Raw genomic sequence first — 16,118 nt, forward strand, 5'->3', positions numbered from 1 at the left:
CACACATCACACTGAGAGAAAGAGATGAATTCACTGTTTTTTAAGAGCTAGAAAATTCTAGCTTTTATATTTTATTGAAGGAGACAATATAAGGTGGTGCTAAGAGCGCAAGTTAGCAGGTCTACTAGCTGGGAAACATTGAGCAAAACATTTTGTTTCAGTCACTTTTTGTATATATACTTCACTTAAGAGAGTTGAGCAACTACAAATTAGATGACAATTTGCAAGGCACACTGAATTGTGCGTGGCAATAATCATCTGTCCAACTTACGATGGTTATTATCTTATTTCCCCAATTCTAAAATGCCATTGAATTAAAAAAAAGTTTTTCAGAGAGGGAAAAAACTAAATGTACATATAGATTAGAAGTAACTCGATTAAAGCAGCATTAACTGTGGAAGAAAAGCGCACACAAGAATATAGGAAATATGCTACTCCTAGTGTATCAAGTGTATGTGAAAGTAAAGGCAGTGGAACTGTTACCATAAAGGATAGGAATGAACTTCCTTGCTGCTAAGTCACTTTTGCTGGAAACCTAATATGACACTCCTGGTAAAGGTGTGTGTGTGCTTAGTCGCTCAGTAGAGTCCGACTCTTTGTGACCCTGTGGACTGTAGCCCATCAGGCTCTTCTGTCCATGGGGATTCTCCAGACAAGAATACTGAACTGGGTTGCCAAGCCTCCTCCAAGGGGATCTTCCCAGCCTGCGATCAAACCCAGGTCTTCCGCATTGTAGGTGGATTCTTTACCATGTGAGCCACCAAGGAAGCCTGGTAAAGGCAGGGTGATTTAACATAGACAACTGTAGAATACCAACAGCTGTACAGGGCTACTGCACACACATACATCAAACTGGTAACTGCCAGGCTTCCATTGCATAAATATGGAGAGTCCAAATAACTATAAACATGAGGTCAATGAAGCTGAACAAAGCTTAATTCACAATTTTAAATTGTACCTATGTGTACATCAAGTGCTGCTGATGATTTATCTGTTGTTGGATCACTGACAAGAAGTACTTTGATCCCATTGGCCAGCTCAAGTCCGCGGTACTCTCGCTTGTCTTCATGAGACTTGATGATATGATGTCCTATTCTCTTGATTGCTGGATTATTCATTTTGCTGTAAGTCTTTTTTTGGAAACTGAAAAGAAAAAAACTTATTAATTGTTGGATTGTGGTTTCTTTTTGTTTTAATGATCAAGGAGTAACAAGCAAACACATATATTATCAGAGTAAAAAATGTGTACAACGAAGCACACCTGGCATACAATACTAGTGTCAGGTGCACAACAGTGATTCGTTACACACTGATCACACAGCAAGTCTAGTCACCGTCTGTCACAAGACGAAGTTCTTAAAATGTTACTGACTACGTTCCACACATTCCCATTGATTTATGACTGGAAATTTATACCTCTTAATCACCTTCACCAATTTTGCCCAACTCCCTCTCCATTCTTTCCGCTAGAAACCAAGGATTTTCCCTCTGCATCTATGAGGCTGTTTTGTTGGTTCACTTGACTTGTTTTTAGATTCCACATATAAATGAAATCATATGGTATCGTCTTTCTCTGACTTATTTCACTTAGCATAATACACCTGCAGGTCCATCCATGCTGCACACACCTCACACACATACACACACAGGAATATATTCATCCATCAAACACTTAGGTTACTTCCATATCTTAGTTACTAAAATAACGCCACAACGAACATAGGACTGCCAATATTTTTCAAATCAGTGTTCTCACACTCTTTAGATAAATACCCAGAATCTGCTAGACTGCATGGTAGTTCTACTTTTAATTTTTTTGAGACACTTCCATGCTCTTCCTCGTAGTGCATGCTCCAATTTATAGCCCACCAAAGGATTCCCTTTTCTCCACATCTTCACCAACATTTGTTTGTTGTTGTTTTTTGCTCACATTTCTTTGTACCTGTCTTGTGATGACTGGCACTTCTTACATTGATTCATTAGTATTTCTTATTTCATGGTTTCACATCTCAAGATTCAGTTATAAATTCATATTCCAAAAGTTACACTAAGATCCAAATATAAAATGAACAATTCTAGCTTTCAATGCAGAAAAAAAAAGTTCGAATTGCTTTTTTAACTTACAGTAACAATGGTTCTTATTTTCTCTATACAGTACTATACAATGGGCTTCCCAGGTGGTGCTAGTGGTAGAGAACTTGCCTGCCAGTGCAGGAGACATGAGAGACTTGGGTTCCATCCCTGGGTCGGGAAGATCCCCTGGAGAAGGGAATGGCAACCCACTCCAGTATTCTTGCCTGGAGAATCCCATAGACAGAGGAGCCTAGAGGGCTACAGTCTACAGGGTTGCAAAGAGTTGGACACGACCGAAGCAGCTCAGCACGCACACTGTAAAGTACACAAAAGCAAAACCACTTGTAGAGGATACAAGCATGTGACAGTGTAAACCAGACCTGTGAACTAACTTACGTGATTGTATATGCGAATGCACGTTCACATCTTTGAAAGCTGGAAACTTAACTAAATGTTCGTATGTAGGGGACTTACTGTAATGTCTTTTTTTTTGTCTTTTGTAACAGTCTTTGTTTCAAAACCTATTTTGTCTACTGTAAGTTTTGCTAATCCAGCTTTCTTACATTTCTATTTGCATAAAATCTTTTTCCATCCCTTCACTTTCAGTCTGTGTATATAAATCTGAAGTGAGTCTCTTGCAGGCAGCATATAAATGGGGTCTTTTTTTATATCCACTTAGCCATCCTATGTCTTTTGATTAGAGCATTTAGTTCATTTACATTTAAAGCAATTATTTTTAGCAATATACTTATTGCCATTTTGTTAACTGTTTTCTGGTTGTTTTTGTAATTCTTCTCTGTTCCTTTCTTATTCTCATATTCCTTTCCCTTGTGATTTAATGACTTTCTTTAGGGTTATGTTTGTATTCCTTTCTCTTTATTTTTTGTGTATCTATTATACTATAGGTTTTTGTTTGTGGCTACCATGGGGTTCAGTTCAGTTCAGTCGTAGTATATAACAGATCTGAAAATCTGTCTTGCTAGTCCTTAGGTCATTCTCAAAGATAGTCGTTCCACATGTAGTTGCAGTTTTGGTGTGTCCATGGGAGGAGGTGTGCTCAAGATATTCCTACTCTGCCATTTGATCCAGACTCTAGAGGAAACATTTTATAGCCATAGAGTATAATCATTCGTCTCCTCCATCTTAACCATCATTCTTTCAGATAAATGATAAAAGTATTGCTTTTGTTGAGCCGTATTTGTACCTAGAACACATCAATGGGGATTTGTGACAGGATTGGGCCATAAGTTGATTACTGTGCTGACCTAGAAGAGTTTTAAAATACCAATAACTGCTTTCCAACATACTTCAGGGGTATCTATGAGAGTAAGTGAGGTGATAAATTGAGAAAGTATTATTATTGGGTCAACCAAAACACTGCTCAAACTTATGATATTCAGAGACAGGGTAGATCTGGAACTCACGGGTCTGATACTCACTTGCTCAGAACCTAGGGAGCAACACTACTGAGGGAAAAACCCTCTGAAGGCCTAATAAAAAGAAGAGACCTGGGTTGTCTTATGAAGGCAGCAAAAGTAAACACACAAAAACAAACGAAAAGCTGGAAGGACCCCAAGAAATTTCTGTAATCTGGTGAAGAGTTGAATGCCACAGTAGGAACAGTTCAATGATTGTAACAGACATGTTAGATGATTTCTCTTACAAAGAACTTCCCTTTCGCTGCTAGTCCTCTCCTTTCTTCTAGACGAAGGCTGGAGTTACAGTGATGGGAAGGGACCCATCCCTTCTCTGCACCCACAAGTTCGTATGAGTGCAGTGAAGGGGTTTTCCAAATTTGCAATATGTACGTTTTTGAGACTAAGAATAAACACTATTTTTGTCTATGCTGGGGACTGCTTAAGAGACCAAAATTGAGCAGGTCAAAATACAAATCAGATGAAGCAAAAAGATTTTCCAAAACTACAGAGGAAAAAAATGATCCTGTGCTAACATATTTGCTTTTCACCTGGAACACAAAAGAAATGGATCTAACTGCCCCTTAACAACTGACAGACATCCAGATTTAAAGGTAAATCAGGCCTTCCCTGTTTGTCTAGTGGTTAAGGATCCACCTGCTAATGCAAAGGGACTTGGGTTCCATCCCTGGTCCGGGAAGATCCCATGTGCCTTGGGGCAGCTAAGCCTGTGTGCCACAACTACTGCGCCCACGTTCTAGAGACTGTGCTCCACAACAAGGGAAGCCCAGCTAGAGAGTGGCCCCCACTCTCTGCAACTAGAGAAATCCTGCTCGTAGCAACAAAGAACCTGTGAGCCACAACATGACCCAGCACAGCCAAAACTAAATTAAAAAAATAAAATTTCTAAAAAAATTATAAAGGTAAAGCAAAGGGGAGATAAACAGGCATGCAACTAATTTTGGATAAAATTTCTTCTTTTTTTTTTTTTTGGCATTAGAAATCTCTGGAGATTAAGGAAGGGAAAATCCAGTTTGCTTTTATCAGAATATCTTTTTCTATAAAATCATCAGTAACTAGTCTTCTGGGTAACAACTGATAAACCAAAGAGGTTCACTCTTATTAAGAATGTCCCCTAACCTATGGTATAGCACAGGGAACTAAGTGCTTTGTAACAACCTATATGGGAAAAGGATCTGAAAAAGAATAGATATATGTATATGTATAACTGAATCACTGCTGTATACCTGAAACTAACACAACACTGCAAATCAACTATGCTGCTGCTGCTAAGTCACTTCAGTCGTGTCCGACTCTGTGCGACCCCATAGACGGCAGCCCACCAGGCTCCCCCATCCCTGGGATTCTCCAGAGAAGAACACTGGAGTGGGCTGCCATTTCCTTCTCCAATGCATGAAAGTGAAAAGTGAAAGTGAAGTTGCTCAGTCGTGTCCGACCCTTAGCATGGACTGCAGCCCACCAGGCTCCTTCGTCCATGGGATTTTCCATGCAAGAGTACTGGAGTGGGGTGCCATTGCCGTCTCCACAAATCAACTATACTCCAATATAAAAAATGTTTTAAAGTCCCCTAGATCTTCTATTTGGAATTCTGGAGCTCCATACTATACATCATCAGCTCAGTTCAGTTTAGTCACTCAGTCATGTCTGACTCTTTGCAACCCCATGGACTTCAGCACACCAGGCTTTCCTGTCTACCACCAATTCCCAGAGCCTACTCAAACTCATGTCCATCATGTGGTGATGCCATCTACCATCTCATTCTCTGTCATCCCCTTCTCCTCCCACCTTCAATCTTTCCCAGCATCAGGGTCTTTTTCAATGGGTCAGTTCTTCGTGTGAGGTGGCCAAAGTATTGGAGTTTCAGCTTCAGCATCAATCTTTCCAATGAATATTCAGGACTGATTTCCTTTAGGATTGACAGGTTGGATCTCCTTGCAGTCCAAGGGACTTTCAAGAGTCTTCTCCAACACCACAGTTCAAAAGCATCAATTCTTCGTCACTCAGCTTTCTTTACATTCCAACTCTCACATCCATACATGACTACCGGAAAAACCATAGCTTTGACTAGATGAACCTTTGTTGGCAAAGTAATGTCTCTGCTTTTTCACATGCTGTCTAGGTTGGTCATAGCTTTTGTTCCAAGGAGAAAACGTCTTTTAATTTCATGGCTGCAGTCACCATCTGCAGTGATTTTGTAGCCCCCCAAAATAAAGTCTCTCACTGTTTCCATTGTTTCCCCATCTACTTGCCATGAAGTGATGGGACTCGATGCATGATCTTAGTTTTCTGAATGTTGAGCTTTAAGCCAACTTTTTCACTCTCCTCTTTCACTTTATATATAAAAATATAATACTGATTAATACTCAGCCATTAAAAAGAATACATTTGAATCAATTCTAATGAGGTGGATGAAACTGGAGCCTATTATACAGAGTGAAGTAAGCCAGAAAGAAAAACACCAATACAGTATACTGAATGCATATATATGGAATTTAGAAAGAAGGTAACTATAATCCTGTATGCGAGACAGCAAAAGAGACACAGATGTATTGAACAGTCTTTTGGACTCTGTGGGAGAGGGCGAGGGCAGGATGATATGGGAGAATGGCACTGAAATATGTAAATTATCATATGTGAAATGAATCACCAGTCGAGGTTTGATGCATGATACAGGGTGCTCAGGGCTGGTGCACTGAGATGACCCAGAGGGATGGGATGGGGAGGGAGGTGGGAAGGGGGTTCAGGATGGGGGAACACATGTACACTCATGGTGGATTCAAGTCAATGTATGGCAAAACCAATACAATATTGTAAAGTAAAATTAATTAATTAAAAAATATATAATACTGATTTTTTTAAAAGTACTTTATAGTATTAATAATCTTGCCATATTTTACAGTAAAAAGCAGTTTCTTTAAAAACAAAACATAAAATATAATACGAACATTTTGGAGTCATAAAGCCACCATGAAAAATTCAAAAGCAATTTGGAAGTGAAAAGGTATATTATTATATATGTAATATATTATATTTATATTAGATTATCTATTACATATAGTATATCATATTATATATTATATTATATATTTATATTATATATTACATATATTATATAATAGTAACATATATTGCATATATTATACAATATAAACATATTATATATTACATATATTATACAGTATTAACATATTATATATTACATATATTATATCATATTAACATATTATATACTACATAATAATATTAAATAACTCCTTTCTATTTCATTAGCCATAAGCTATTTAAATTCAATACCAAAGACAAATTAAAATGTCTAAATGTAAAGTCTTTAAAAATGGTTTTGTGTTGTTAAAAGAAATTCTCAGGGTAAAAAAAATGTTCTATCTAGAGCCTCCAAAGAGGGTCACAACAATAATAATCCTGGTTAAGGTATTTCCCAAAAGACAATCTGTTTGGACTGCAGCAAATACCTCTGGTTCACAGCTGGCTTCAAAAACTTCAATTTGGGTTCAACATACATTACAACCTCAAAAATGTGTTCCAACCTAGCAGCAACATTAAGATTAAATAAGCCATGAGACAACCTCCATTAAGACCCCCAGCCAAAAGGACAGCATTAAAAGGCAACAGTAAAAAAAGCTCCACATGCTCGACAGAGAAGGCCTAAGCTCCTTCCTATAAAGCCCCACCAGGAGGAGGAAGAGGGCTGGAATTCCAGGAGCAAAAACCAAAGCCTATTCGTTTTGGTTTCACTGCCACCGCTTACACCCAAATCCCTCTACTGTGCTAGTCCCAGCTAGTTAGGTTTAGGAGAACCAAGGGTCACAAATGATTAAAATGCAATGATGAGGGTGATAAATAAGCTCTAAAACTTTGTCCAATCCGCAGCCATGGGTAGGAAATGAAATACAAGTTACTTTGGTAGGAAAAATTGTCTTATTCTGTAGGAGGTGAAAATTTCATCATAATTGAGATACCCACCCTCAATTATATGCTACATTCTGTACTTTTCTCAGGGTTTAATTTCTCTTGTCCAGATTTTCATTTTGTTAGAGGGGGAAAAAGTGATCAGAGTCCATCCCAGGCACATACATAACTCATTTGGACACTGAAACTATGCCTGTTTAATACTCCTGGTGTGGAAGAGGTGGAGTTTTTTCTGTAAATCAAAAATAAAAATTAATCCAACTACTTTTTAACATCTGTACATGAGATCAACAGAGCTATAAACTTCTAAGCTGGCAATGCTCCCAAGTCAAATATCTGACTTCTTGAGGAAGTTACACTCAAAAGAAACAGTAGCCATGTTTTCAAACAAGCCCCATCCCCAGCAATCCATATTCAATCGACACAATCTGCCTTTTACCTATAGCATTTCTATCAATATGTCTTACAATAATTTGATCCTCACCTTCTGGAGAACTAAAGGAAACGATCAGGAACTCCTCCTCTGATGATGAATTCCTCAACAGCTTGCCTGTCTCTGTATTTATACTCAGGAGGTCACATGTCTACCCATTTCAGCTCCCTCATTAGCATTTTATTTATTGCAAATGTTCTCCAATACGCATCAGAGAGCAAACAAGCAAGTATCGACATTTAGATGACAAGCTAGTGCTAACTCAAATGCTTTTCCAGACATCTATTTGATATTTTTAACCTGTCAAAGTCAAAATCTTGGGAGTAGTAAAATTACCTTCAATTTTAGAGACATTGTCTTACAACTTCATAATAAGGCACAGAATTGTCAGTGTTTTGCATTCTGATAAACTGGAGATGGACAGATGTTTAATAATTATAGCATATCTAGCAATTCTGTTCAGAATTTTAAAACAATGACTAAAATTACAGATGGTAAAAGCTGGAAAAGCCATTAAATGTTGTCTAGTTTTCTGTAGTTCTTGAACTGGCAGCACTAGCTCTTCTTGGGCGCTTGTTAAAGTGCAAAATTTTGGAAACCACCAGAGACCTACTTAGCCAGAATCTGCATCTTAACAAGATAAAAAGATGAGCCACTTGTAAGGAAATTGAAGATCACTTGTCCAAGATCATAGGGCAAAAAGTTACAACTAGGACTTAGCTCTTAACTCCCAGTCCTCTCCCACCTCAGTGGCCTGACGTCCAAGTTAAGGTCCAGACATCACACCATATATGCTGGCTACAAAGATGATACCACAGCCCTTGCTCTAAAGGAACCCAGATTTATGACAAAGATGAAAACAAGTCATTATTTTTTTAGTGTGGACTAAGTTATCCCCAGGCACTATGGGAATAATAAAAGGGGCATCTAACCCTTTCTAGGATGGAAGACAGGAAAGAGAGGAGGTGAGTAGAAGCATGCCAAATAAGAGGAACAGAATACCTGAGCAAGAGAATGGTGCTGAAGAAAAAACGTGAGGCATTCAACAACTGTTGATGTTAACAGAACTATAATCAGGACTTCCACTGCAAGATCATGGACTATTATGTAGTCCTAAATTGCAGGTTTGCAAAAAATAAATTCCCAAATATAATAGATCAATTAAAAATCCCTATACCAAAAGAAAAACTTTTATGCAAATAATCTTTTTCAAATGACCCTTTAAAGCCTTTTCTCTCATATCTCTATGTGTTTCACAGCCAATTAAATAGAAGATTGAGCAATTTTACTTTGCTGTTTGCTCCCTACCCAGTCCCATAGACCCAGACATATTTAAAATTAGACCTGATCCATTTCTAACTTCTAAATGGATGACCTATAAACCTGAACAAGTAAATGACTGGGCTAACAGATTATAAATCAAAACCTCCCTTCTGTGGAATCCATCCACCCACTCCCAAAACCATAGGCGGAAATGAAGCTTACCTTTGGCTCTCCTGAATGTGGAGGAGGTGCCCAGAGAGAAAATGTCTGGAATCAGAACCATCCCACAAACACTCTTTCTTCCCCATTCAAGGCAGAGGTTAGTAAGACAGAATTTCAAGCCAGTGATGGTATGAGTCTTTGATGTCTCACTATAAGACCACATATCCCCCCAACACTATTCATGTTACTTGATATAAAAAATAAAGTCTCAGGGAACCATCCATGGCTCTTCAGTTACAGGACCAGTGTATCTTACTTCATGCATCTGAGAGATCATAAACCTGGGTATAAACTAAAATCCTGTTAATGAATCTTCAGTTTTGTTCAGTTCAGTCACTCAGTCACGTCTGACTCTGCAACCCCATGAACTCAACACTCAGGGCTTCCCTGTCCATCACCAGCTTCCAGAGCTTACTCAAACTCATGTCCATGGAGTTGGTGGTGCCATCCAACCATCTCATCCTCTGTCATCCCCTTCTCCCCCCGCCTTCAATCTTTCCCAGCATCCCAGTCTTTTCCAGTGAGTCACCTCTTTGCATCAGGTGGCCAAAGTACTGGAGCTTCATTCAGCATGAGCATCAGTCCATCCAGTGAACATTCAGGGTTGATTTCCTTTAGGATTGACTGGTTTGATCTCCTTGCAGTCCAAGGGACTCTCAAGAGTCTTCTCCAGCACCACAATTTGAAAGTATCGATTCTTCAGTGCTCAGCCTTCTGTATGGTCCAACTCCCACATCTGTACATGACTACTAGAAAATGACTATATGGACCTTTGTGAGCAAAGTGATGTCTCTGCTTTTTAATACATGGTGTTTAGGTTTGTCATACCTTTCCTTACAAGGAGCAAGTTTTGATACATACATATCAATGGTTGTTCATTCCAAAAGTGACAAGCTAATAGAGAGTTTATGAAGGTTTAAGCAAATGAACAAAACCTCCATTTAATACCTCTTGCCACAGTGAACTACAGGTTTCTTACAGTTGTAGTTTGGGGACCTAGGGTGTTACAAGTATCCTTCTTTCAACAGGTAGCTTTCACGTTGTTAGAAAATGTGAGATAGATGCCACTGTACAAAACTAATCCTAACAACCACTCACATTTTGTAAGTGTTATATGCTTTATAAACTGCTCATTGAATCTTTCCTTTCTCCCTAAGTGGCAGATCACAGCAGCTGTTCACGGCCTTTCTCTTCGATCCCAGATGAGGAAACAAAAGCTCAGTGATTAAGTGACTTGCCCAAGGGGATTCACACAATTGATTTGTGGCAAAGTTGTAACTATAAAGAGGGAGCGTGGGAAGGGGAGGAGCAGACGGTGGTGCTTAAGGAAATCCTAAGGAGTTTTCTTGCCCAGCTCCCAGTTACCACCCACTCAGCCCCTCCCTGACCCTATTCTCCTCCCTTAAAATCCAAATAATAAAAACAAGGAAATAAAAATTAAAACAGATCAAAATAATGCTTTAAGGAAAATTTTCAGTTTTTCACTCATTCTTCCCTGTATAAAACAGAGATAGGTAGTGGTGGGAGCCTGAAAGAATGTTTCCAATCTGTCAAAGTGGTCTCTGGGCTGAGAACCATGTTATCTGCTTTGCTAATGAAAAATAAAATGGAAGATGTATGGTAGGCTTAAATGTACAGCAGGTTTAAAGAGAGCTGTCTCTCTGAATAGAATTGTCTCATGGATGAAAGGGAATATGAAGATAATATTACAGTAGATGTGGTAAGGTTATGGGTAACTTATTTTTCAGAAGCATACATTCAGCCATGGGAATAGGGGGAAAAAGGAGAAAATCATGTAATCATCTCGGTAGAAGCAGAAAAAGTATTCAATAGCCATCATGTATTTTTTTTTTAAATGTCAGCAAACTAGAAATAGAAGAGAATCCCTTCATCTTAAAAAAAAAAAAAATCAAGAAAAACTACAGTAATTATCATACTCAATGGTAAAATAATGTATTCATTTTCCATCCCTACAATAAGACGCCACTATCACCTCATCTATTAAACACTGTACCAGTAATTATGACCAGTCTGATAATGCAAGGGGGGAAAAAAAGATGAGAAAGGAAGGGGCAAAAAAACTAACATTACAGGTGACATGGTTGAGCACACAGAAAATCCCAAGAACCTACTGACAGTTTCCATTTCTGGGTAGGATATTATAGGTCACGGCAAACTGATTCAGCTTCAGTAACTACAAAAAGCCACAAAAACTACAAAATCATATTTCCAAAGATGTTAGAGAGTTGTGGAAGCAGAGAGGATTGGCTGAACTGCAGTTCCAGAGGCGAGGGCCCTCTGAGGTAAGCAGAGCATCCTCACCTTTCTTCTCTGGAGGTATTTGCTAATTCTGAGAACAGTCTAAAGATCATGCTTGACTCAAGAAGGACTCTACTTGGGGAAGAGAAACAAACGAGGCTCTGGGATGTGCATGAGCTCGGTTTGATATATTAAAGCTTCAAGATGCCTCAAATTCACAGCTGATTTTTGCCAGAGGAAATTTTCTAAGATAACACTACATACCAACCAGAATGGCTAAAATGAAAAGAGTTAAAAAATACCAGTGACAGAGAAGTCAGAGGGTAATCCAAACTCTTGAACGCTACCAGTGGGGATGCAAATTGGCACAACCATTTTCAAAGAATGGTGTAGTATATACTGACAATATGACCTAACAATTCATGTATTCGATATATGCCCCCAAAGAAATGCATGTATATGTTCATGGCAATACTACCTGTAAGAGCCAAAACTGGAAAAGATCAAATGTCCATCAGTGATGAACAGATAAACTGTGGTATGTTCACACAATAGCATACAACAGTGAAAACGAATAATCTAGAATGAAGAACAAAAATGTAAGAATAAATCTCACTAATGTAAGGTTGGGCTTCCCGGATGGCACAGTGGTAAAATGTCCACCTGCCAATGCAGGAGACACAGGAGACATGGATTCTATTCCTGGGTCGGGAATATCCTCTGGAGAAGCAAATGGTAACCTACTCCAGTATTGTTGCCTGGAAAATCCCATGGACAGAGGAGCCTGGCAGGTTACATACAGTCCACGGGTTGTAAAGGTCAGAAACAACTGAGCAACTAGCACACAATGCAAAGTTGAGTGAATTAAGTTAGATGCTAAAGAGTAAATACCTTTTTCTCCCACTTAAAGTGCAAGAAGTAAAATCAAGCTATGCCTTTATGTCAGGATGGTGGCTGCCCTTGAAGGTAAGGGGTAGTGAATAGAAGAAAAAATGAGTGGGGCTTCAGAGATGCTGATCATGTTGGTTATACAGGTATATTCAGTTTGTTAAAATTCATCAAGCTGAACACTTATGATATATTTCTATTAAAAGCTAAAATAGAATTTTTTAAAATATCATAAAACAGTAAAATAAAAGAGAACGGAGATACATGAATCACTCAAGGCTGGAAAGATCACCAAAAGTCCTCTTGGAAATAGTACCACTTGAGACTGAGAAGTAGCTCTCCATATCGAACAGGTGCTAAACTAAGAAGGCCCATAAGAAATAATAGTTCAATTAACATAATAATTACCTAAACCTTCTCAGGTGTATCCTGAGACAATTATTTCTGTTGATGTCATCTAGGCCACAACAACCAGGAGATCCAGGTAAAGCACAACATCAGTTAACAGAGTCAACAATAAAATATATTAAATTTTTTAACAAATGCTTACTCACTATGTCTGCTTTGAAAGCTAGCTTTTGGTAATTACTTTAGACCCCAGAGAAGATTTAAAAATAAAATTTGACACTCCCAATAATGAATAGTGACAAACAGTAAGTGCAATCCAAATAAAAGCAAAATGATTAAACTTTGAATAAATAAATTTTATTATCAATAATTTTCAACATTTATACTGAATAACAACTTCGAATGCTGGGTTTGAAGTAGATGGGTTCTTTAATTTAAAACAAACAGAAAAGGATACTGTATAAAGCGAACATTTCTTCAAACTCAGAATTAATCTTACGTATGGATCATCCTCCTCAGAAAAGGACGGACAGCTCAGAGATTCCTACATCTTCTCTAAAGATGAATTCAAATCAGTCAGGAAGAGTTATAACCTGTAACTAACTAATTCTCTCAAGACAGCCCTCCGAGGAAAGCAAACTACAAACACTCACATTCTACAGAGTGGTGTATCTCATGGGGACTCAATTCCACCAAGATGTACACCCTGAATCTGACAGAAGGACAGTCCTGCCTTCTTCAGATAATGCTGGTTCAGAAAGCTCCACCTGTCCTCTGCCTCTGTATGATTCTCTATGCTTATACTGACTCAGTGACCACTTCCAGACAGTGTTCAATAATTATATACCCTCACCTTTACCAAATGAGCCCCTTTGCTGCTCAGATCCTGGATCCGACTGCACTTTATTGGTCAAACAGGTCTTCGGGGCCTCATCTGGTACTGCCAGTCAAGGGGCATGTGAAATGTTCATGTGGGTGCACTAACTTGACAGAGGCCCCTAAAGCTGCATCAGCCTTGGACAGCCTTTAGAGCTTTTCTCCTGTACAACAGATATAAACAAATGACTCTCAGGCAGTGTCTGGTACACAGTAGACACCCAAAACGGTAACCTTATAATCACCATTACTGTGTTCCTAGGGTGGTAAGAAGCTAATAGACCACCATGTTATTATTAACATTCTTAACAGATGTTCATGCAAATTCCAGTTGTATATTGTCATCTCCCTGACAGCCTGGTAAGAGGATGTCACCTTATAAGACCACCAGAAAAACAGGTAAATAATTATCCCTTTATAATCACTATAGGCGAGCCACTGTTTATAATCAATGGTTCTCAACAGAACCACTTGCTCACCAAGGAGACATCCAGCAATGTGTCATAACTGAACTGTCACAGTGGAAGGGTGCAACTGGCAACTAGTGAACAGAGGCCAGGGATGCTGCCGAGTACTCCACAATGTACAGGACAATGCTCACGTCCAAACTACCCCACTCAAATGTCAACAGTGCTAAGGATGAAAGACCCGAGTTCATAGTTCTGACCTGATCATCCAAAAACAATGTGTAACTGCAACCAATTTAATCCAGGAGACAACCTCATCAAAACACAAAAAACTCTATGCATTAAACTCTCACATACTTATTTTTAAAGGTCTAAATCAGAAAGGGCTTAAATGAAGAGAGGGGGGAAACTGATTATGAAGGAGAAAGAGAGAAGTCTGTAGAAACCTTGTCCTTGAGTGAGCAATCCAGTGTACAAGTAATTCAGTTCAGTCACTCAGTTGTGTCTGACTCTTTGTGAACCCATGGACTGCAGCACGCCAGGCTTCCCTGTCCATCACCAACTCCCAGGGCTTACTCAAACTCATGTCCATCGAGTCGGTGATGCCATCCAGCCATCTCATCCTCTATTATCCCTTTTTCCTCCCACCTTCAATCTTTCCCAGCATCAGGGTCTTTTCCAGTGAGTCAGTTCTTCACATCAGGTGACCAAAGTATTGGAGTTTCAGCTTCAACATCAGTCCTTCCAATGAATATTCAGGACTGATCTCCTTTAGGATGGACTGGTTGGATCTCCTTGCAGTCCAAGGAACTCTCAAGAGTCTTCTCCAACACCACAGTTTAAAAGCATCAATTCTTTGGCGCTCAGCTTTCTTTATAGTCCAACTCTCACATCCATACATGACCACTGGAAAAACCATAGCCTTGACTAGACAGACCTTTGTTGGCAAAGTAATGTCTCTGCTTTTTCATATGCTGTCTAGGTTGGTCATAGCTTTTCTTCCAAGGAGTAAGTGTCTTTTAATTTCATGGCTGCAGTCATCATCTGCAGTGATTTTGGAGCCCCCCAAATAAAGTCTCTCACTGTTCCCATTGTTTCCCCATCTATTTGCTATGAAGTGATGGGACGGGATGCCATGGTCTAGTTTTCTGAATGTTGAGCTTTAAGCCAACTTTTTCACTCTCCTCTTTCACCTTCATCAAGAGGCTTTTTAGTTCTTTGCTTTCTGCCATAAGGGTGGTGTCATCTGCATATCTGATGTTACTGATATCTCTCCCAGCAATCTTGATTCCAGCTTGTGCTTCATCCAGCCCAGCATTTCGCATGATGTACTCTGCACAGAAGTTAAATAAGCAGGGTGACAACATACAGCCTTGACGTACTCCTTTCCCGATTTGAACCCAATGAACACTATGAAAAGGCACAAGTAATAGGATCTGCCTTAAAAGGAGCACAGCCAGGGCACTGGGACAGTCTCTTCCTGATGCTCAGTCAATATTTTACACAGTACAAATTCTTTATGGGAATTATACCTTTAACAAACCCCTTAGATAGACCCCATTATTCACATTATTTGGCTAGGGCCACACAGTTTTTGCCTGGAGAATCCCAGTGATGGGAGAGCCAGGTGGGCTGCCGTCTATGGGGTCGCACAGAGTCAGACACGACTGAAGCGACTTAGCAGCAGCAGTAGCAGCAACACAGTCATTAAATTAAAAAACCAAGATTCAAACCCAAGTCTTTAGACATCAAAACACCATGCTCTTCTCAACCACTCCATTAAGTTAAAACGCTTATGTACAGTGACTAAATCCCTGGAATGATACCCATAGAAACGTTCAGTAAGGTTATCTATGGATGTGCTTAGTCTCAGTCGTGTCCGACTCTGCGACCCCATGGACTGCAGCCTGCCAGGCTCCTCTATCCATGGGGATTCTCCAGGCAAGAATACTGGATTGGATGCCATGCCCTCCTCCAGGGCATCTT

General features: G+C 39.3%; 1 protein-coding gene across 3 annotated transcripts in view; it reads right to left on the reverse strand.

The window, feature by feature from the left end:
- Positions 1-16,118, reverse strand: part of IDE (insulin degrading enzyme) — a 94,583-nt gene that overhangs the window by 62,379 nt on the left and 16,086 nt on the right. For 2 of the 3 annotated variants that reach the window (XM_010819775.4, NM_001075849.1), the window contains 1 exon segment: positions 959-1,143. In XM_010819775.4, the coding sequence (XP_010818077.1) occupies positions 959-1,143 (185 nt within the window). 3 annotated transcript variants of the gene reach the window in all.

Source organism: Bos taurus, chromosome 26, assembly GCF_002263795.3.
Source record: "Bos taurus isolate L1 Dominette 01449 registration number 42190680 breed Hereford chromosome 26, ARS-UCD2.0, whole genome shotgun sequence".
NCBI classification, from domain to species: domain Eukaryota; kingdom Metazoa; phylum Chordata; class Mammalia; order Artiodactyla; family Bovidae; genus Bos; species Bos taurus.